Source organism: Culex pipiens, chromosome 1 (genome assembly GCF_016801865.2).
Source record: "Culex pipiens pallens isolate TS chromosome 1, TS_CPP_V2, whole genome shotgun sequence".
Lineage (NCBI taxonomy): Eukaryota > Metazoa > Arthropoda > Insecta > Diptera > Culicidae > Culex > Culex pipiens.
Window position 1 is genome coordinate 82892551 of NC_068937.1, and position 22948 is coordinate 82915498.

Consider the following 22948-nt stretch of genomic DNA (forward strand, 5'->3'; position numbering starts at 1 on the left):
TTCTTTTTATAAAATTAAAATATTTGTTAGAAGATTTAGTTTTTATTTTTTTAACTTGCGTATTTGAAATTGTTTTTTATCTCAATTTGTTGTACAAAACTTGTTATTTTGTTAAACATTTGTTTTGTCAAGACAAACATAAAAATAGCTGTGCAATAATTTTGTTGTTTCTAATCTTAATTACTTACCAGTACAATAAAAAGAATATAATTTTATAAATTTGTATAATTTTATCTGAAATTTCTTTCAACCATCCAGACGAGAGCATTTAACATAAAAACTCTCTATGAACACTCTTCTATACTAGTTTTCACTTCAGACGATCTCTACTAAACATGCCTCCTATTACCTGTGCCTACGACGCGGTCGCTTTGTGTTTGTCGCAAGCAGTATTTATTATAAAAATAGTTTTTATTTTTTATTTCGGTATCTATTGAAGATAGAGCTTTGGTGTCTTCGAGAGAGTTGTTCATTTTTGGTAGTTGAGCAACTTTGTCGAAAACAAAAATATTCTATACCTTGTATTTTAGAAAATAAATAGTTTTTTCTTGTTTTGCACAACTAAAATCAATCAAATTGTTATGACGTCTGAGATAATAATATAGAACCTTTTGGTACCAGCAACTTTCTAGAACATGTCAACTTTCTAAAACTTATCGTTTTTGAGATATATGCAAATCAATATTATTTTTCCCCATACAGAGCTGGCTCTGTTCGCTGCATACAGAGCTTAGCTCTGTTCTACCATACAGAGCAGGTAAGAAGTTTTTATTGAGCCTGTAGAGCTCGATGCGTCTCTGGTTGAAGGATGTAACTTGACTAATAATTAAATTATTTATTATTGCAGAAAGAATGCTTCGTATGACGAGTTTGCAAGTGTTGGTGCAATACGGCTAGGGGTGCCAGGCCGTAACTTACATGCTAGAGCCTTGAAATTTTCTGACATTAAATTTATAGTATAAAATACACATTTCACAAAACAAATGAACCTTGGACGACCCCTAGGGGAGCGTCCATAACAAAAGTTACTTTAAAGGTATTGGGCTCCTTTTCGACCCAAAACTTAAAAAAATCGTCAAAAATCCAGTTTTTGACCGATTTCGGTTCTTTTGGTCACAAATGAAAGCTTAGAATGTCCCCTTTCCGAAACCGTCCTGGAAAACCGGATTTTTTTCACTGTGGCCACCGGGAATCGGCTACAACCGAAAAAGGCCTTATTGAGACCCCAACTTTGACGACCTGTATCTCCGGCAAATTTCAACCAATCTGGATACTCCGGATTGCATTCGACAGGTATATACCTGTACTTTGACCACAAAAATTAATATCACGGCCAGGTAACCTACCGGTTCCGGAAATCCGGAACATCCGAAAAGTTCATATTTTACTGTTTTTCACGTATATGTGATACCAATACTCTCATGATAGTTGAAATTGATCCATAAAACTTACTAAAAACACAATACACGATTGCCAGAACCACTCTGGAGTGTTAGTGGCCACTTCCGGGTAACCTGGAACCGGTTCCCGGGTACCCGATGAATGGCCAATTTGATTTTTTTGTTGAAAACCCATCATGTTGCATATCAAACTTCATGAAATTGAGAGATATACCCATCTTTGGTAATGTCGTTAATCGCTGAGCCATCCTGGCCAATCTGGAACCGGTTACCGGTGGCGCCTTGGGAACACTTCCGGATTATGATAGAAACCCTATCATCCGACGTATCAAACTTCATGAAATTGAAAGATATGTCAATCTACGGTCATGCCAATGAAGAGTTGTTGCAAATGGAAAGGGGCAACTTTTGGTTTGGTTCAAAATTAGGGTGGTTCACGATTAGGGTGATTTTGAAAATCTAACTTTTCAGGAATATTTTTGGGAATTTTTTTGTCTTCTAGAAAGTTGATGGGCTTGCCAATCCAAGCAACTTTGTCGAAGACACCAAAATTTTATCTCGTAATCTACGCCTTCTATGACCAAATTTATAAAAAGCATCTGAGCAAACCTTCAAAAATCAGTTTTTTGAACGTGGCAATTCAGGGTTAACTTTTAGAGAAAAGTGATATTCGGAGCACTTTTAGAGCTCTACAAAACAAACATTTTCATTTTTTGACATGTCAATTTGGACTTAAGGGTCAAAAGTTACAGCCATTTTAAGGTAAAAAAGATGCAAATTTAAAACTTAAATATCTCAAAATGGCGCAAGCCAAATTTTAAGCACTAGGTTGCATTTGAAAGAAGAGATCTAGCACTACAAACGCTGAAAAAATCTCAGGGGTGTTTTTCTTTAAACTTGAGATATCTTCATTTGAAAAAGTCTAATTTTCAAGGGAAAACCTTATGGGACCACCCTAACGAAATTCGAAAATTGTCCAAATATATGTTTTTCCATGTAATTTTGCCCGCTGAATCTGAATCTGCCCTCAGAATTGAGCCAAAATGTCAACAAATCGATTTTTGGTCATATTTTGGGTTTAAATGATAATTTTACATGGAAACCCAAAATATGACCAAAAATCGATTTGTTGACATTTTGGCTCAATTCTGAGGGCAGATTCAGATTCAGCGGGCAAAATTACATGGAAAAACATATATTTGGACAATTTTCGAATTTCGTTAGGGTGGTCCCATAAGGTTTTCCCTTGAAAATTAGACTTTTTCAAATGAAGATATCTCAAGTTTAAAGAAAAACACCCCTGAGATTTTTTCAGCGTTTGTAGTGCTGGATCTCTTCTTTCAAATGCAACCTAGTGCTTAAAATTTGGCTTGCGCCATTTTGAGATACAATGTTCGCTGACCCATCCTGGCCAATCTGGAACCGGTTACCGGTGGCCCCTTGGGGACACTTCCGGAATATGAGAGAAACCCTATCATCCGACATATCAAACTTCATGAAATTGAAAGATATGTCAATCTACGGTCATGCCGTTGTTCACTGAAACATTGTGGCCAATCTGGAACCGGTTACTGGTGGCCCCTTGGGGACACTCCCGGAATATGATAGAAACCCTATCATCCGACAAATCAAACATGAAATTGAAAGATTTGTCTATTTACGGTCATGCCATTGTTCGCTGACCCATCCTGGCCAATCTGTAACCGGTTACCGGTGGCCTTTTGGGGACACTCCCGGAATATGGGAGAAACCCTATCATCCGACATATTAAACTTCATGAAATTGAAAAAAATGTCAATCTACGGTCATGCCAATGTTCGCTGACCCATCTTGGCCAATCTGGAACCGGTTACCGGTAGCCCCTTTGGGGACACTCCCGGAATATAAGAGAAATCCTATCATCCGACATATCAAACTTCATGAAATTGAAAGATATGTCAATCTACGGTCATGCCGTTGTTCATTGAAACATTGTGGCCAATCTGGAACCGGTTACTGGTTGCCCTTTGGGGACACTCCCGGAATATGATAGAAATCCTATTATCTTACATATCAAACTTCATGAAATTGAAAGATATGTCAATCTACGGTCATGCCGTTGTTCGCTGATCCATTCTGGAACTGGTTCCCTGTGGCTCTTTGTGGACACTCCCAGAATATGAGAGAAGCCCTATTATCCGACATATAAAACTTCATGAAATTGAAATATATTTCAATCTACGGTCATGCCGTTGTTCGCTGACCGTTGGTTGACATATCTTTCAATTTCATGAAGTTTGATGCATCGGATGATAGGGTTTCTCTCATATTTCTGGAATGTCCCCAAGGGGCCACCGGGAACCAGTTCCAGAATTGCCAGAAAGGATCAGCGAACAACGGCATGACCGTAGTTTGACATGGCCCCTTGAGCCATCAATTGCGAGAAATAAGCTTTCCAATTATTTGGATTACCTCTAATATCTATTATTTATTATCGCTATTTTTCACAACCATCTCCATAATTTCATTTGGCAAGACGAAGCACTGAGTGTTCGAACAACAACACAATTCCGAATCGACAGGGGAGGAAGAAGCGTGGGGTCACACCACCATACGCTCCGAGATTTGGTTGTATTCGTTGGGAGCACCATGCTAAGAAGGTTTGGTACTCCAAGACCCTCTGGGATGGGACATTATATTTCCTCGAATGCCCTGGACACTATTTGCCGTGGTTATAGCGCCACATCTCGCTCTAATTGGTGTTGAGATTTATTTCAACAAAAAATCGTTAACTTGAAACAACAAAATATTTTGTTGATTAAAATAGGCCTTATTTTTCTGCGTGCCCTAAAGGGTTAAGGAAAAATGTTTTTGAATGGTTTTTCTTATGGGACGGGAATGTTAGTTAGCGCAGGTTGCTACTAGGGCAGCTGATTTACTCTGTGCTTACACCCCACGAGCGCCAGGAACCTGAAAACTTGTTAGTAGGATAGGGTGTTTGGTCAGGATTCATCATAGAAGATGATGATGCGACCCAAAATCATAGTGTTTGTTGAAAGGTATTATATATTATTCTCAAGGCAAGCAATCGGATGCTGCGGATGAGACATTTCCCGTTTATCTGTTGTAAAGTTTTTAATGAAATGGTTTAATCTTAGACAGCCGGCTGTGGAAAGATAGAACCAAAATCATTTGTAATTAAAGAATGAAGGATTAAACAGTGTAACTTGTAAGTTGGGATGATTTCAGGAGTTTTAAATGATTGATTTTTAGTGCGGTATTGATTAACGAAGCGAACGACGAGTTACCATGTTTATCGAGCTCAAATGATATGATTAGGTTTTACTGCTGTTGCAATTATTTTACTGTTTTCAATATAAAAAAAAAAAAAATGAATGGTTTTTCTTATATTCTAAATAAATTGGATCCAATTTGATTGATCATCTTTTAAAATTCTCCATTTACATCAATTGTTCAATAAATTTAAAATTACGGAAACTATCGATATCAGCATCAACATATATCAACAACATCGGCATAGAAATCCCACCAAGCTGAGGACAGTGGTCTCTATACATTACTATTTTTAAAAATCAAAATGTTTCACAATTTCTAAGTTTCCTTAGCACTCACGTGATTCTTTATTTTCAATTTTAGGCTGTAGACCATGACGAAGGTACTCATGCGCAAATGAGCTTCTATCAAATTGGAGAGGTAAAACAATCGCTCGACGAAGGCCTGGATCACTTGAGAAAGCCTCCATTCCTGGTGGATCGTGATACGGGAGCTATTCAGATAAATTTCGATCCCCAAAAAGGCATGAAGGGTTATTTCGACTTCAAAGTGATGGTTAATGATAGTGCAGGCCATAGAGATGATGCGCACGTGTTCATATATTTGTTGCGAGAGGATCAACGTGTTAAATTTGTGTTACGTTTGCAGCCGGTGGAGATGCGGGAGAAAATCAACATATTCAGAGAGTAAGGCATTTTACTCAGTAAAACAGAAAATGGAGTCTACCCTATTATTTATTTGGTCATAAACTTGTCTATTAGAGAGTTCAAACTATGGTAATTTTTCCAGATTTCCCCCCCGAATGGCCCAAGATTTGCGTAACGCCAGACGAATCTGGCGAAAATCTGGCGGAATAGCTCGCAGCGCCCGAGCATGGGTAAATAACAAGGGAAATGTATGGGTAATTCTGTACCAACTCATACGAAATCGGGAAAAGTTGCCCCGACTCCTCTTCGATTTGCGTGAAACTTTGTCCTAAGGGGTAACTTTTGTCCCTGATCAAGAATCCGTGGTCCGTTTTTTGATATCTCGTGACGAAGGGGCGGTACGACCCCCTCCATTTTTGAACATGCGAAAAAATAGGTGTTTTTCATTAATTTGCAGCCTGAAACGGTGATGAGATAGAAATTTGGTGTCAAAGGGACTTTTATGTAAAATTAGACGCCCGATTTGATGGCGTACTCAGAATTCCGAAAAAAACGTATTTTTCATCGAAAAAAAACACTAAAAAAGTTTTAAAAATTCTCCCATTTTCCGTTACTTGACTGTAAAATTTTTTGGAACATGTCATATTATGGGAAATTTAATGTACTTTTCGAATCTATATTGTCCCAGAAGGGTAATTTTTTCAATTAGAACAAAATTTTTCATTTTAAAATTTCGTGTTTTTTCTAACTTTGCAGGGTTATTTTTTAGAGTGTAACAATGTTCTACAATTACAAAAAATTTGATGTATAGACATAAGGGGTTTGCTTATGAACATCACGAGTTATCGCGATTTTACGAAAAAAAAGTTTTGAAAAAGTTACTTTTTGCGTTTCTCTTTGTTTCGTCGTCCGTGTCTGTCGCGGGTGACCATGAACGGCCATGATCGACGACGACCAACTTTTTCAAAACTTTTTTTCGTAAAATCGCGATAACTCGTGATGTTTATAAGCAAACCCCTTATGTCTATGTATCAAAATTTTTGTAATTGTCTGCTCTACAACTTTGTAGAATATTGTTACACTCTAAAAAATAACCCTGCAAAGTTAGAAAAAACTCGAAATTTTAAAATGAAAAAAATTGTTCTAAATGAAAAAATGAACCTTCTGGGACAATGTAGATTCAGAAAGCCCGGATAAACGAAAACTATATGAATTCTAGTGAGGACCTTAAAACAACCTTATGAGTTATGGTCATCATTTGTAATAATGTTATTTGGCGGACCTTGATAACTATTTGTCAAATGGTATCCATTAGTAATAGAGTTATTTGAATGTTTGTAATGGTCAACTATTTTCTTGATGACTTTAAAAAACTATTTGAGGATGTTTACTCAAATGGTTACCCTAAATCATAAGGTGATTTTTAAGTTCAAATGGTTCATATTGATTCACGATTACCATATAGAAACATTAAATACCCATTTGAAAAATAGTTAGAATTTGCAAAAAGCGTTTACCAAATTTGACTAAGTTTTGTTTTCAAATGAAAGAATCAAACTTTTTTGTCTGTAGCTTCATAAGGGGTTGGGTTTGTGCTGGAGTCGGATTTGGGCAACTTCCGGAACAAGATTTTGTCTGACTAAGTTGCCGGAAAAGTGTACGATCTACTCAACGATGGTGGGGCTGATAAAAGCGAAGAATTACAACTTTGGCGGAGAGTTTGTGAACCATATGGTAAAGGCATTCACTTTACGGTGAAGTGTTCGTCGTGCAGCTGAACCAGTAGTACATACCAAGTTATGTGGACATCATTTGGCTTACTTGGCCCTGGATTTTACCCACATTTGAGCTGCCAAAGAAAGCCAATCCGAAGTTTACCAATTTTAATTGACAGAATCTAAACCAACAAAAAGAGAAAACAAACTGAGGAGCTCAAGAACAAAAAGGCTCGAAAATGTCGGTTCCTTTTGATGCACTACAATTCCTTTGAGTTTCGTTGACGATTCAACTTTAAGCATATCATGTTTGTGATAATTGTTACTTTATTTCAATTGTATGAGCGAATCATTTTTCAACAGTTGATAATTTTGGATTTACGGCATATTTGCGAGAGCAGGTAACGAGCGTAGCGAGAGAAGAGAAACGAAAGAGCGCACCAGGCAGAATATTATTACTCTGCGCGCTCTCTCGTTTCTCTTCTCTCGCTATGCTCGTTACCTGCACTCGTTGCAGGCTGGCGCAGGCAAAAACAGTCTGAAGTGAAACGTTTGTGCGGCTGGTTGTTGTCTACGTTTTGTGCGCAGGTATAATTTTCAAACAAATCATTTGATTTACCAGATACTTTGTTTACATTTTTCTTGTTGATCATTTCAGCGCCGTGGAGAACTTGAAACAACGGAACAGCTGGTGCTGGAGGATTCTGCGGCAGCCGACCGACAAAACAAAATCGAAGCGAACGCACGATTGGCATTAATCAAGGAAATCATTTGAATCATCAGATAAGTACACATATTTGAATGTTACATTCTACTCGATACTTTGTGATTTTTTTCAGGTTTGGACGACTTTGGCAGTATGATCAACCGAACAGAATCGGCAATCAACTAGAATTAAAGCCAAACAAGTTTTAATATTATTGTTGTGAACCATTCGTCAAAAAGTGAACAATTCTGTAAAAATTAGGTAGGTAAAAAATGCTAGAAAAACTATTAAAAACCATTTGAAAACTATTTCTCAAATAGTGGAACTGGGAGAAAATTATAGAATTAACCTTAAATAACCATGTGAAAACTATTTCTATAACAGTAGCGCTCGGTAAAAATAGCGAGAAAAACCCTAAAAAACCATTTACGAACCATTTGTGAAACAGTAGCAGCAAGGTTAAAAATTGTAAGAAAAACCTTAAAATGCCATTTAAAAACCATTTCTGAAACAGTAAAAACCGGAGGAAAAAGGTCGGTTCCACGCGAAAATTAACTTTATTTTTACCATATTACACAAATGGTAATCTGACGAAACGTTGTTCGGAGATTTTTAAGGTTACCGTCGCTACACCCTCATCTCAGATGGTCGAACTTTATTAAAAATGGTAGGGTACCATTTCCGATATGGTATTTTAAAGGTTTTCCTACCATTTTTCAAATAGTGGTTACGATTTCTTAAATGGTGAGTAAACCATTTAACAACAAGTTTTTTTAAGGTACTCGTTTATGCGGGAGTACATTAAATTTCCCATAATATGACATGTTCCAAAAAATTTTACAGCCGAGTAACGGAAAATGGGAGAATTTTTAAAGCTTTTTTAGTGTTTTTTTCGATGAAAAATACGTTTTTTCGGAATTCTGAGTACGCCATCAAATCGGGCGTCTAATTTTACATGAAAGTCCCTTTGACACCAAATTTCTATCTCATCACCGTTTCAGGCTGCAAATTATTGAAAAACACCTCTTTTTTCGCATGTTCAAAAATGGAAGGGGTCGTACCGCTCCTCCGTCACGAGATATCAAAAAACGGACCTCGGATTCGTGATCAGGGACAAAAGTTACCCCTTAGGACAAAGTTTCACGCAAATCGAAGAGGGGTCGGGGCAACTGCTGTGTGAGTTGGCGGAGAATTACCCGTATAATAATACCTTTCTCTGTTATCAATTCCAAATTTTGGTATTTCTGGACCCTTCAAAATTTGCCTTAAGGATTATGCAAGAGTAAAATTTGTTATCATACCAATTTAAGGTGTTGTTTTGATATTGCAAAATTTGCAGAATTTGTCAATGGTCGAACACCACATTTTGGTATTCTTTTGGTATCACAGTATTTTATCAAATTCCTCTGAAACTATGGGAAAATTTTGACCAATTTTGACAAAATAATTAATTTTGCGCTAAACTGATGTCTCAAAGCGAATGCTTTCATTGAAAACCGTAAATTTCAAATTGATTTTAAACATTTTTGATATACCCCCTAAAGAAATGACTTGAAATTGTGGAAAATTTTCTAAGTCAGGATGGAACATTTTGGTATTATTTTGGTATTAAAGTGTTTTATCAAATTCCTCTGAAACTGTGGGAAAATTTTGACCAATTTTGACAAAATAATTAATTTTGCGCTAAAATGATGTCTCAAAGCGAATGCATTCATTGAAAACCGGAAATTTAAAACTTGATTTTAGACATTTTTGATATACCCCCTAAAGAAATGACTTGAAATTGTGGAAAATTTCAGTCAGGATGCCACATTTTGGTATTATGTTTATTGCGGGCGTCAATAATTAGAGTTCACGCGCGGTGATACGACCGCAAGATTATGGTCGCATGACAACCGCAGAACAAATTTTTGGCTGTTGTCAAAGGTTGCCCTGAGTTTTCAGCTGACTTTTCGGAAAATATTCAAAACAAACCCAGTTGACAGCCAAATCAACGCAGAATTTCAGTTCAACTTGCTGTTGAACTTGAAACCCAAAAATGTTCAAGCTGATTTTTTTTTTTTTTTTTAGATACCCACTAAGATTTTTTTTTTAAATCGTTGAAATTTCTCTAAGTCGAGAGAACCAAATATTTTGAAAAACGAGTCAATCGACAGATTACTGAATTTTGGTGAATTTCAATCCAGTTTCATTTGATCGAATCCCGCCCGTTCACCTCGTCACCGATTTTTCGGTGGCAACTTGAACCCCCTGCTCCCTCTGGGAGCAACAGATACACACACGGTAATTAATTACCACACACACACACATGCCGCTCCCCCCACTACAACAACTAGCGGTGGGTGAGTGGTGAATGGACGGGAAGATCCCGAGCATGGGTAAATAACAAGGGAAATGCGTAATAATACCTTTCTCTGGTATCAATACCAAATTTTGGTATTCCTGGACCCTTAAAAATTTGTCTTAAGGATTATGCAAGAGCAAAATGTGGTATCATACCAATTTAAGGTATTGTTTTGATATTGCAAAATTGCCGAATTTGTCAATGGTCGAACACCACATTTTGGTATTATTTTGGTATTACAGTATTTTATCAAATTCCTCTGAAACTATGGTAAAATTTTGACCAATTTTGACAAAATAATTAATTTTGCGCTAAAATGATGTCTCAAAGCGAATGCTTTCATTGAAAACCGTAAATTTCAAACTTGATTTTAAACATTTTTGATATACCTCCTACAGAAATGACTTAAAATTGTGGAAAATTTTCTAAGTCAGGATGGCACATTTTGGTATTATTTTGGTACCGTCATCAGGGGTGACATTGGGTCTGGGGGGTGAGATTGGGTCATACAAATTTAAGCATTTTTGTATGACCCAATTTCACCCCCCAGACCCAATGTCACCCCTGATGACGGTATTAAAGTGTTTTATCAAATTCCTCTGAAACTATGGGAAAATTTTGACCAATTTTGACAAAATAATTAATTTTGCGCTAAAACGAGGTCTCAAAGCGAATGCTTTCATTGAAAACCGGAAATTTCAAACTTGATTTTAAACATTTTTGATATACCCCCTACAGAAATGACTTGAAATTGTGGAAAATGTTCTAAGTCAGGATGGCACATTTTGGTATTATTTTGGTATTAAGGTGTTATATCAATTTCCTCTGAAACTATGGGAAAATTTTGACCAATTTTGACAAAATAATTAATTTTGCTCTAAAATGATGTCTCAAAGCGAATGCTTTCATTGAAAACCGGAAATTTCAAACTTGATTTTAAACATTTTTGATATACCCCCTACAGAAATGACTTGAAATTGTGGAAAATTTTCTAAGTCAGGATGCCACATTTTGGTATTATTTTGGTATTGAAAGGTTCCATCAATTTTCTCTGAAACTATGGATTTTTTTTTAAATTTTTGGCGAGATAATTAATTTTGCGCTAAAATGACTTGAAACCCAAAAATGTTATAGCTGATTTAAATTTTTTTTTGTGATATACCCACTAATATTTTTTTCAAAAACGTTGAAATTTCTCTAAGTTGGGATAACCAAATACTTTGAAAAACGAGTCAATCAACAGATTATTGAATTTTGGTGAATTTCAATCCAGTTTCATTTTAATAATACTTATTTTTCAATCTTGTTATTTTTCAGAAGCTTCAAGAACTTCAAGTACAGCCGTTCATCAATGACAAATGCATTCGGTGTGGTGAAGAATATCACTAAAAACAACATGGAATCATCAGGTGAGTAGATTTGGGTGTTGCATAAGGATCATTTACGTTTTTTTCACTAACTGCAACTGCTGCACTAAAAATGGTATGAAAATAGCAAATTTTGGTATTACTTGTGCAAATACCAGCGACCAAAATGTGATCTTGGTTGCCACAACGTTGACTGGCAGCAGTTTCAGCAAGTGGTCGACAGCAACATCGACTATGATCAACTCCCTGAAACTTCTGCTGATATTGATCGTTCGCTGGAGGTGATCCAGCAGGTTATCAACCAAGCAGAGGCTGCCAACGTTCGGGAGGTTCCTGTTAATTTTAAGGTAACTGATATCGACGTAGATACTAAACACTTGATTAGACATAGGAATGTTTATAGGAGACAATATCAACGGACTGGGGACTATGACAAAAAGATTTCAGTAAACAATTTGAACAAAATCATACAAGACCGACTTGACAATATCAGAAATCAAGAATTTTCAAAACATGTAAGCCAGCTTGGGAATTATTCAAAACCATTTTGGAAACTTTCAAAATTTCTTTTTTTTTTTTTGGGAGGGTGGTCTAGCCGCACATCGTTGATGTTGAAACCTCTAAACTGGGCCCTCGTCCTGTCACGTCCGTCAGTAGTCTTGTCGTACATTACAACTAGAATCAGATCTGCCAATGAATTAGTACACTTCGACCAAATAAACACTGACGCTGTATGGATCTGACTCTAGAATAAGTGCACAGTTGTGTGTTATTCATAAGTCCAACTTATTCAATTATTCATTTAAGTCCAAATATTCATTTGCTAACTACTTTGGATTGAAAATCTAAATTTTAATCTAAAATCCTCTAAACTTAATGTTCAAAACTAAACGTTCCTTTAACTGATGTAAAACTACTTCTATCAAAAAACAATAGAAATTGTGAATTGATATACAAATAGGATAGAAATCGCGATTTAAAAAAGAAATGACTATTTACGTCAAAAGATCCGTAGTTCCTCGATTCGCAACAATGGTCGATACAACCAATCTGAAAACCGTTAGTTCAACAGATCAACGAATTTTGTCCGATATCATTACATATTGATTGATCGAGACTCTATGGACAATTTGACATAAAAGAATGCCTAGTATTCTACATCAATCAAAGTTTAATGACAGCATTACCCGAGCAGGGGTAAATAACACGGGAATACCAAATTTTGGTATTACTTGGGCAAATAACAGCGACCAAAATGTGCCCTTGGTTGCCCAGTAATAGATGGTAAAATACCATGAAATCATACCAAAATCATGTTTGTGGAAGACCACAGGAATACCAAAATATGATTTTCCAAGGGCGCGGGAATACCTAAAATTAAAACCATGACAATACCAAGTTTTGGTATTCAAGCAATGTTCAAAAATCCAGAAGACCTCAACTTGGTATTGAAATGATTTTATTTTGTGGTATTATTTTACCTTTGGAATAACATGGTTTGGTATTGTTGTGCCCTTCCACATACAAGCTTTTGGTATGATTTCATGGTATTTTACCATCTATTACTGGGCAACCAAGGGCACATTTTGGTCGCTGTTATTTGCCCAAGTAATACCAAAATTTGGTATTCCCGTGTTATTTACCCCTGCTCGGGATGACCAACCAACCACACCACAACGCGTGAAGGAAGAAAGGAAGACTCTTCCAACAAGACCTACAGGAGATCATCATCTACCATCAAGACGAAGAAGAGCAATTCTCTGAGATTTCGGTCATTCGATTTTTTTTGTATTTTTTAATCCGGCTGAAACTTTTTTGGTGCCTTCGGTATGCCCAAAGAAGCCATTTTGCATCATTAGTTTGTCCATAAAATTTTCCATACAAATTTGGCAGCTGTCCATACAAAAATGATATGTGAAAATTCAAAAATCTGTATCTTTTGAAGGAATTTTTTGATCGATTTGGTGTCTTCGGCAAAGTTGTAGGTATGGATATGGACTACACTGAAAAAAAATGATACACGGTAAAAAAAAATTTGGTGATTTTTAATTTAACTTTTTGTCACTAAAACTTGATTTGCAAAAAAACACTATTTTTATTTTTTTTCATTTTTTGATATGTTTTAGAGGACATAAAATGCCAACTTTTCAGAAATTTCCAGAATGGGCAAAAAATCTTTGACCGAGTTATGATTTTTTGAATCAATACAGATTTTTTCAAAAAATCGAAATATTGGTCGCAAAAATTTTTCAACTTCATTTTTCGATGTAAAATCGAATTTGCAATCAAAAAGTACTTTAGTGAATTTTTGATAAAGTGCACCGTTTTCAAGTTATAACCAATTTTAGGTAACTTTTTTGAAAATAGTCACAGTTTTTCATTTTTTTAAAATAGTGCCCATGTTTGCCCACCTTTGAAAAAAATATTTTTGGAAAGCTGAGAAAATTTTCAATATTTTGCTTTATTGAACTTTGTTGATACGACCCATAGTTGCTGAGATATTGCCATGCAAAGGTTTAAAAACAGGAAAATTGATGTTTTCTAAGTCTCACCCAAACAGCCCACCATTTTCTAACGTCGATATCTCAGCAACTATAGGTCCGATTCACAATGTTAAAACATGAAACATTCGTGAAATTTTCCGATCTTTTCGAAAAAAATATTTTCAAAAATTTAAAATCAAGACTAACATTTCAAATGGGCGTAATATTGAATGTTTGGCCCGTTTTAAATGTTAGTCTTGATTTTAAATTTTTGAAAATATTTTTTTCGAAAAGATCGGAAAATTTCACGAATGTTTCATGTTTTAACATTGTGAATCGGACCTATAGTTGCTGAGATATCGACGTTAGAAAATGGTGGGTTGTTTGAGTGAGACTTAGAAAACATCAATTTTCCTGTTTTTTAACCTTTGCATGGCAATATCTCAGCAACTATGGGTCGAATCAACAAAGTTCAATAAAGCAAAATATAGAAAATTTTCTCAGCTTTCCAAAAATATTTTTTTCAAAGGTGGGCAAACATGGGCACTATTTTAAAAAAATGAAAAACTGCGACTATTTTCAAAAAAGTTACCTAAAATTGGTTATAACTTGAAAACGGTGCACTTAATCAAAAATTTACTAAAGTACTTTTTGATTGCAAATTCGATTTTACATCGAAAAATGAAGTTGAAAAATTTTTGCGACCAATATTTCGATTTTTTGAAAAAATCTGTATTGATTCATAAAATCATAACTCGGTCAAAGATTTTTTGCCCATTCTGGAAATTTCTGAAAAGTTGGCATTTTATGTCCTCTAAAACATATCAAAAAATAAAAAAAATTAAAAATAGTGTTTTTTTGCAAATCAAGTTTTAGTGACAAAAAGTTAAATTAAAAATCACCAAATTTTTTTTTACCGTGTATCATTTTTTTTCAGTGTAGTCCATATCCATACCTACAACTTTGCCGAAGACACCAAATCGATCAAAAAATTCCTTCAAAAGATACAGATTTTTGAATTTTCACATATCATTTTTGTATGGACAGCTGCCAAATTTGTATGGAAAATTATATGGACAAACTAATGATGCAAAATGGCTTCTTTGGGCATACCGAAGGCACCAAAAAAGTTTCAGCCGGATTAAAAAATACAAAAATTAAAATTAAAGAAAAAAGACCGATTCCGTAGAGAACTGCTCAGAACAATAGATCTCGGATCTATAAATAGACGCACGGCTCCGTGATGGCAAGGCCGATTGAGCCAGTTAGGGTATAGGTTAAGATAGAGGACAAAGAATAAAAAAAAAAATATAAAAAATGTAGGTTCATTTTAATAACACATATTTTTTAATCTTGTTATTTTTTAAAAGCTTCAAGAACTTCAAGCACAGGCCGTTCATCAATGAAAAATGCATTCGATGTGGTGAAGAATATCACGAAGAACAACATGGAATCATCAGGTGAGTAGATTTGGTTGTTGTGGATCATTTCCGTTTTTTCACCAACTGCAACTGCTGCACTAAAAATGGAATAAAAATACAAAATTTTAGCATTACTTGTGCAAATACCAGCGACCAAAATGTGCTCTTGGTTGCCCAGTAATAGATGGTAAAATACCATGAAATCATACCAAAATCATGTATGTGGAAGACCACAGGAATACCAAAATCTGATTTTCCAAGGGCGCGGGAATACCTAAAAATAAAACCATGGCAATGCCAAGTTTTGATATTCATGCAATGAATGCATAGAGACGAGTTGTTCCGTTTAATTCCGCCAACCAAACCACAACCCGAGCATGGGTAAATAACAAGGGAAATGCGTAATAATACCTTTCTCTGGTATCAATACCAAATTTTGGTATTCCTGGACCCTTTAAAATTTGTCTTAAGGATTATACAAGAGCAAAATGTGCTATCATACCAATTAAAGGTATTGTTTTGATATTGCAAAATTGCAGAATTTGTCAATGGTCGAACACCAAATATTGGTATTCATTTGGTATTACACTGTTTTATCAAATTCCTCTGAAACTATGGGAAAATTTTGACCAATTTTGACAAAATAAATAAATTTGCGCTGAAATGATGCCTCAAAGCGAATGCTTTCATTGAAAACCGGAAATTTCAAACTTGATTTTAAACATTTTTGATATACCCCCTAAAGAAATGACTTGAAATTGTGAAAAAGCTTCTAAGTCAGGATGGCACATTTTGGTATTATTTTGGTATTAAAGTGTTTTATCAAATTCCTCTGAAACTATGGGAAAATTTTGACCAATTTTGACAAAATAATTAATTTTGCGCTAAGATGATGTCTCAAAGCGAATGCTTTCATTGAAAACCGGAAATTTCAAACTTGATTTTAAACATTTTTGATATACCCCCTAAAGAAATGACTTCAAATTGTGGAAAATTTTCTAAGTCAGGATGGCACATTTTGGTATTATTTTGGTATTAAAGTGTTTTATCAAATTCCTCTGAAACTATGGGAAAATTTTGACCAATTTTGACAAAATAATTAATTTTGCGCTAAAATGATGTCTCAAAGCGAATGCTTTCATTGAAAACCGGAAATTTCAAACTTGATTTTAAACATTTTTGATATACCCCCTAAAGAAATGACTTGAAATTGTGGAAAATTTTCTAAGTCAGGATGGCACATTTTGGTATTATTTTGGTATTAAAGTGTTTTATCAAATTCCTCTGAAACTATGGGAAAATTTAGACCAATTTTGACAAAATAATAAATTTTGCGCTAAAATGATGTCTCAAAGCGAATGCTTTCATTGAAAACCGGAAATTCCAAACTTGATTTCAAACATTTTTGATATACCCCCTAAAGAAATGACTTGAAATTGTGGAAAAATTTCTAAGTCAGGATGCCACATTTTGGTATTTTTTTGGTATTGAAAGGTTTCATCAAATTCCCCTGAAACAATGGGAATTTTTTTTATTAAATTTTGATGAGATAATTAATTTTGCGCTATAATGACTTGAAACCCAAAAATGTTAAAGCTGATTTTCATTTTTTTTATATATCGACTAAGATTTTTTTTTAAAACGTTGAAATTTCTTCAAATTGGGATAACCAAATACTTTGAAAAACGAGTTAATCGACAGATCATAGAATTTTGGTGAATTTCAATCCAGTTTTATTTTAATAACACTTATTTTTCAATTTTGTTATTTTTTAGAATCTTAAAGAACTTCAAGCACAGGCCGTTCATCAATGAAAAATGCATTCGATGTGGTGAAGAATATCACGAAGAACAACATGGAATCATCAGGTGAGTAGATTTGGTTGTTGTGGATCATTTCCGTTTTTTCACCAACTGCAACTGCTGCACTAAAAATGGAATAAAAATACAAAATTTTAGCATTACTTGTGCAAATACCAGCGACCAAAATGTGCTCTTGGTTGCCCAGTAATAGATGGTAAAATACCATGAAATCATACCAAAATCATGTATGTGGAAGACCACAGGAATACCAAAATCTGATTTTCCAAGGGCGCGGGAATACCTAAAAATAAAACCATGGCAATGCCAAGTTTTGATATTCATGCAATGAATGCATAGAGACGAGTTGTTCCGTTTAATTCCGCCAACCAAACCACAATTCAAGCAATGTTCAAAAACCCAGAAGAGCTCAACTTGGTATTGAAATGGTTTTATTTTGAGGTATTATTTTACCCTTGGAATAACATGGTGTGGTATTACCAAAATTTGGTATTCCCGTGTTATTTACCCCTACTCGGGTGTCTGGCACAAAAATCAATCGGTTCAATCGGTTGAACCGTGCACGACTGGTTTGTTGCAGATTCGCCAGAATCTTGAGCCAGTAGGGGGGGAAATCTTCCAGAAGTCTTGCGCAGAGCCTAAGACAAAACGCTCGCCAGACGCTCCCCGTTCCGTCTGGGTTATTTTCCGATTGAGTGGACTCTCCCCGAGCAGGGGTAAATAACACGAGAATACCATTTTTTTGTATTACTTGGAAAAATAACACGGACCAAAATTTTACCTTGGTTGCCCAGTAATAGATGGTAAAATACCATGAAATCATACCAATGTCTTGTATGTGGAAGGGCACAACAATACCAAACCATGTTATTCCGAGGGTAAAATAATACCACAAAATAAAACCATTTCAATACCAAGTTGAGGTCTTCTAGATTTTTGAGAATTGCTTGAATACCAAAACTTGGTATTGCCATGGTGTTATTTTTAGGTATTCCCGTGCCCTTGGAAAATCAGATTTTGATATTCCTGTGGTCTTCCACATACATGATTTTGGTATGATTTCATGGTATTTTACCATCTATTACTGGGCAACCAATGGCACATTTTGATCGCTGGTACTACCAAAATTTTGTTTTCGTGCATTTTTTTTAGTGCAGCAGTTGCAGTTAGTTAAACAACGGAAATGATTTATTAGGGTGTAATATGGTTGTACGGAAAAAAATAAAATTGTCCAAATCTAATGAGCACAGCAACTTTTCAGTTCCTTTTGGGGTCCTAAACAACTACCCAAAGTTTGGGAATGATTGGTGTAGTCCTCACTTTGCGCAAAGCGATTCAATTTTACATATAAATTTGTATGGGAAAAATCTTTTTTTTAATGTTAATATTTAAAAACATCAAGTTTCACGCTGTACTAAAACCGGATTCATTATAAATTTATATAGAAAATTGAATCGCTTTGCGCAATGTAAGGACTAAACAAATCATTACCAAACATTTGGGAGTTGTTTAGGACCCCAAAAGGAACTGAAAAAATGCTGTGCTGGAAAATCAATTTTGATATTGCACCCTAATGATCCATATGCAACAGCCAAATCTACTCACCTGATGATTCCATGTTGTTTTTAGTTTCAAAATAGCAACATTCCCCTTGAAATGTTAACCAAATCAACTGTATTATTCATATTTTTTATAGGGGTTATAGATCTTCATCGACAAGATCTGATAAAAACCAATCCAACGATAGTTCGCATTCTATCAAAATATCTGAGATCCAGCCACCAAGAAGTGTATAAATAACACATAAGTGATGATAACTTTTGATAGGGTTGTCAGATCTTTGATGTTTTAGGCTCATTTAAAAGGTTTATCAAACTAACGACGGGTTTGATGATGAATCCGGACATCATTTATATTGAAAAATCTGTGATCCGGCCTCCAAATAGTGTATAAATAACTCATAAGTGCTGATAACTTTCGAAAGGGTTGTCAGATCTTTGATGTCTCATTGGAAAGGTCTTTAAAATACCTTTTCAAAAATATATAACAAGACGGGGTTTCTTACAAAAACCACCCTTTTTAAAATCTTTCGAACATTGGTCAAAATCGTTTTTTTTAGAATTACGTTTGAAGTACTTTCCTAAACTTCATAATAATAACTAGGGTATTATGGGACCCCAAGACGGATCGAATGAGGTCAAAACGGTCCAAATCGATTCAGTCAGTCCGGAGATAATCGAGTGCATATTTGTTTATGCACGGAATCACATCCAGACACACGCAAAGACATTTGTTCAGAATTTGATTCTGAGTCGATAAATATACATGAAGGTAGGTCTACGCGGTCGAATTAAGAAGTTCATTTTTCGAGTGATTTTATAGCCTTTCCTCGGTGAAGTGAGGATGGCAAAACATCTATTGCCACTCAAAACTCTATTTTTTTTTCAAACTGAAATGGCAGACTTGCTGTTACTGCAGAGAGGCTGCCCCGTGAGAACCTTCCCACTCGGAAAATAATCTGGTAAATTTGAGTGGCTGGCGCAGTCGGACGTTTGTTGTGCAGTTTAGACAGACTTATTTTAGCAAGGGTTTGCGCAACGCCAGACGAATCTGGTGAAAATTGGCGAAATTTCTACCACACGGAGAAAAAAGTGTTCCGAAAATCGTGAACAAGCGTTCATGAAAATGGGAACCACGAACAAAGTGTTCAAATGCCATGGTACGATTTTGAAAATCGTACCATGGAATTTGAACACTTAGTTTTCATGAACGCTTGTTCACGATTTTGGGAACCATTTTTTCTCCGTGCAGCTGTTTAATTGGTTGAACCGTGCACGACCGGTTTGTTTCAATTCAATTCAATTTATTTTATTAGTAAATAATCAATTTACAATTCCGTATTTCTTATAACCTAATAGAGTTTTGGAGTTCCTTTCAACTATGATTTGAACTATAATTCATTTTGATGTAATTGGATATTCTAACAATGGATTTGGCAAGAGAAGGAAAAATTAAAAAAAAAAAAAACCTTCTAGATTTACTAAGGAAAAGGATAGAAATAGAAAAGCTTAAAACTAAATCACAGTATGTTTTGTCTATTGACGTCGAAAAACTTCGCTGCACAAGGCAGCTTATCCGTTGTAGATGTACTTCATCATCAGCTCACTGAGAGCTTGGAATTGTTCTGCCTTGTTCCGGCAGGCACGGAAGCGCGTGAGCATCTCTCCAGCAAGAGCGAAAAACTCGGGAAGCGTGAAGAGGTCATCTCCGGTGACGTCTGCTTGTCCCGGTGAAGTACCGCTCCCAGAAGCGGCTACTCTAGCGTACGAACCTCCCCAACCGGGAGGGAACGCTGGGTTGGTCGATGGAACCGCTCCGCCGCCAGCTGCTGCAGCGGTCGAGCTCGAAGTCTTCGGAGGTTGGCGGGACGCTGGCGCTTTCTTCTTCTTGTCCTGCTCCTCGATGTACTTTTTCCGCGCGGCACAGCCACGGAAATTCGCCGTGTGGTTTCCACCACAATTGGCGCACTTGACACGCGCTTTGTGCTGCTGGGCGTTTTCCCCCAGCTGGTCTTTCCGCGGAAGATTGCACCTTTCGGTGAAGTGGGTCTCACCGCACTTTACGCACCGGGGTGGGAGATTGCAGTTTCTTGAGCCGTGTCCGAATTTCTGACAGCGGTGGCATTGGGCTGCGTCGGCCGGATTCTTCGTGTAGAATCGCCACGTCACAAAGAAGCCGTCCAGTGCTTTGATCCGCCGTAGGTCCTGGATTTTGACGGACCCGCGATCGAAGTACAGGAGGTACAAGGTGTACGTACCTGTCACCGTAGTCGATTTTGAGAGCACCTTTATCTCTCGAGGCTTAACCTTGACGCCCGTCAGGTGTTCTTCCAGGTCGGAGATCGGGCGGTCGGGATATCCCTGAAGGACGATCTTCACTGGGACCTTCTCTACAGGGTCAAATGTAAAGAATTTGAAGTTTCGCAACTTCAACTTCTTCACCACCAAGTCGAAATGCAGCTTCTTGTGGGTAATCACTTGCACAGAAGTTTTGCTAATTTTGAGACAATATTGGAGTCCCTCAAGCAACTCGTCAACATCGTCAGCCAACGTATCCAAAACAAAAATTGGAGGTGGACGTCGTTCCTTCGGAGAGTTACCATTTTTCTGCTTTCCTTGCTTGCGTGCAAGTTCATCATCGTCATCGTCGTCGCCAGCACTGCTGCTGTCACTGGCGGTGTTGTTTTCATCTCCACTCAGCATCTCAAATTCGTTGCTGGTGGGAACGTTGGAAGTGGTTGTTGTCGTAGTGCTGGTGGACTGCTGCTGCTGCTGCTGGTCGGAAGTGCTTCCGGATGCCCGGGTCGATTGTCTCGTCCGTACCGGGGACTCACGTGGACGGTATGACACGTGTAAAAATGAAGGATCGGTGCCGTCACCGGGCACGCTCCCGTGCGCGATGGCGGTCGATGCGGCGTTGGTATGTTTACCTTTCTGCACTCTGCCGGTAGATGAACTTCGCGGGTTTTTCGAGGCCGCACTCGAACTGCCTCGGCCACGGCTGGCCCTTGGCATGCTGGAGGAGCAAACTCGCGGGTAATCACGGTAAATTACGGCGAAAAAATCGAAAAGTCTAAAGAGCTCCGAACACTTGACTGTTGCTGGCTGGTGTTGCCAGTCCCGATGGTCGACCGGTTTGTTTCATATTCATATATAATCGAGATTTGGCCCTGTATTAGACTCAAAAAATTACCATAGTTTGAACCACTCTAGTGTTTACTTATTTAAAGCTTCAAATTCACCGCTCGGTCAACGATATATTTCTGTTGTACTGTATTAATTTAAAAAAATATCACTAACTTTATTGAAAACATTTCAGTGCACTGAGTGATGTTAGCAGTTGTATAGTAAATGTGGATGATTTTCGTGTCCACGAAAATCGTGATGGATCTATCGATAAAACAAAGACTGATGTTTATATACACTTGGTTAACCGAAAAGACAATTCTATTTTAGACGTTTCGGACGTACTGAAACTACTGGACGAGAATGTTGAGATGTTGAATGAACTCTTCAAGGTATACTTGTACTGCTTTTGTCTAGCGTGGTGTTTAACAGTGTTCAACCATTACAGGAATTCAACGTGCTTGACACACAAGCTTCAGAAGCATCCTTTTTTACAGCCGATTTATCTGGTGGATCTGTTTTTGTTTGGCTAGTAATTTCAAACATATTTATTGGTGCTTTACTCATTGTAATACTAGCATTATGCGTTTCGCAACGTAGTAAATATCGGCGTCAGTTGAGAGCGGCTCGGGTGGCAAATTATGGTACAAAACTAGCTCACGAACTCAAACTCTAAACAAATTTACAATGTCCTTTTGCTTACAGCTGCTGCCCATTCAGACCTGGTGACAAAGGGTTTGTTATCCTCGGTTCCAAACACAAACAAGCACAGCATTGAAGGCAGCAATCCGATTTGGTTGAAGGCATATGAAAACGAATGGTTTAAAAATGATGAAGGCCATGTAAAAAACATCTCTGGACCAGAATCGCTCGAAGAAAATATTATCAGTGCTGATGATCTGACAAAAACCCTCAACTTCGATCGCTTTGATGCAAAGCAGTACAACTTATACTCACAAGTTGATAAATTTACAAACAAAAATATACTTACCAACAAACTGGAAACTACGGAGCTTTAAACTTCGAAACAATAAAATGTCATATCAATGCTAAAAAAATCATTCTTGACTTCATATTAGGGATGCGG

General features: G+C 36.7%; 1 protein-coding gene across 3 annotated transcripts in view; it reads left to right on the forward strand.

Annotated features, from left to right (window-relative positions):
- LOC120430791 (cadherin-23-like) overlaps window positions 1-22919 on the forward strand; it is a 33707-nt gene extending 10788 nt beyond the window's left edge. For all 3 annotated transcript variants that reach the window (XM_039595905.2, XM_039595906.2, XM_039595904.2), the window contains exons 2-5: window positions 5037-5359; window positions 22055-22253; window positions 22310-22505; window positions 22567-22919. In XM_039595905.2, the coding sequence (XP_039451839.1) occupies window positions 5070-5359; window positions 22055-22253; window positions 22310-22505; window positions 22567-22880 (999 nt within the window). In that variant the 5' untranslated portion in view covers window positions 5037-5069 and the 3' untranslated portion in view covers window positions 22881-22919. The remainder of the gene's footprint in view (window positions 1-5036; window positions 5360-22054; window positions 22254-22309; window positions 22506-22566) is intronic.
- The last annotated feature ends 29 nt before the right edge of the window (window positions 22920-22948 follow it).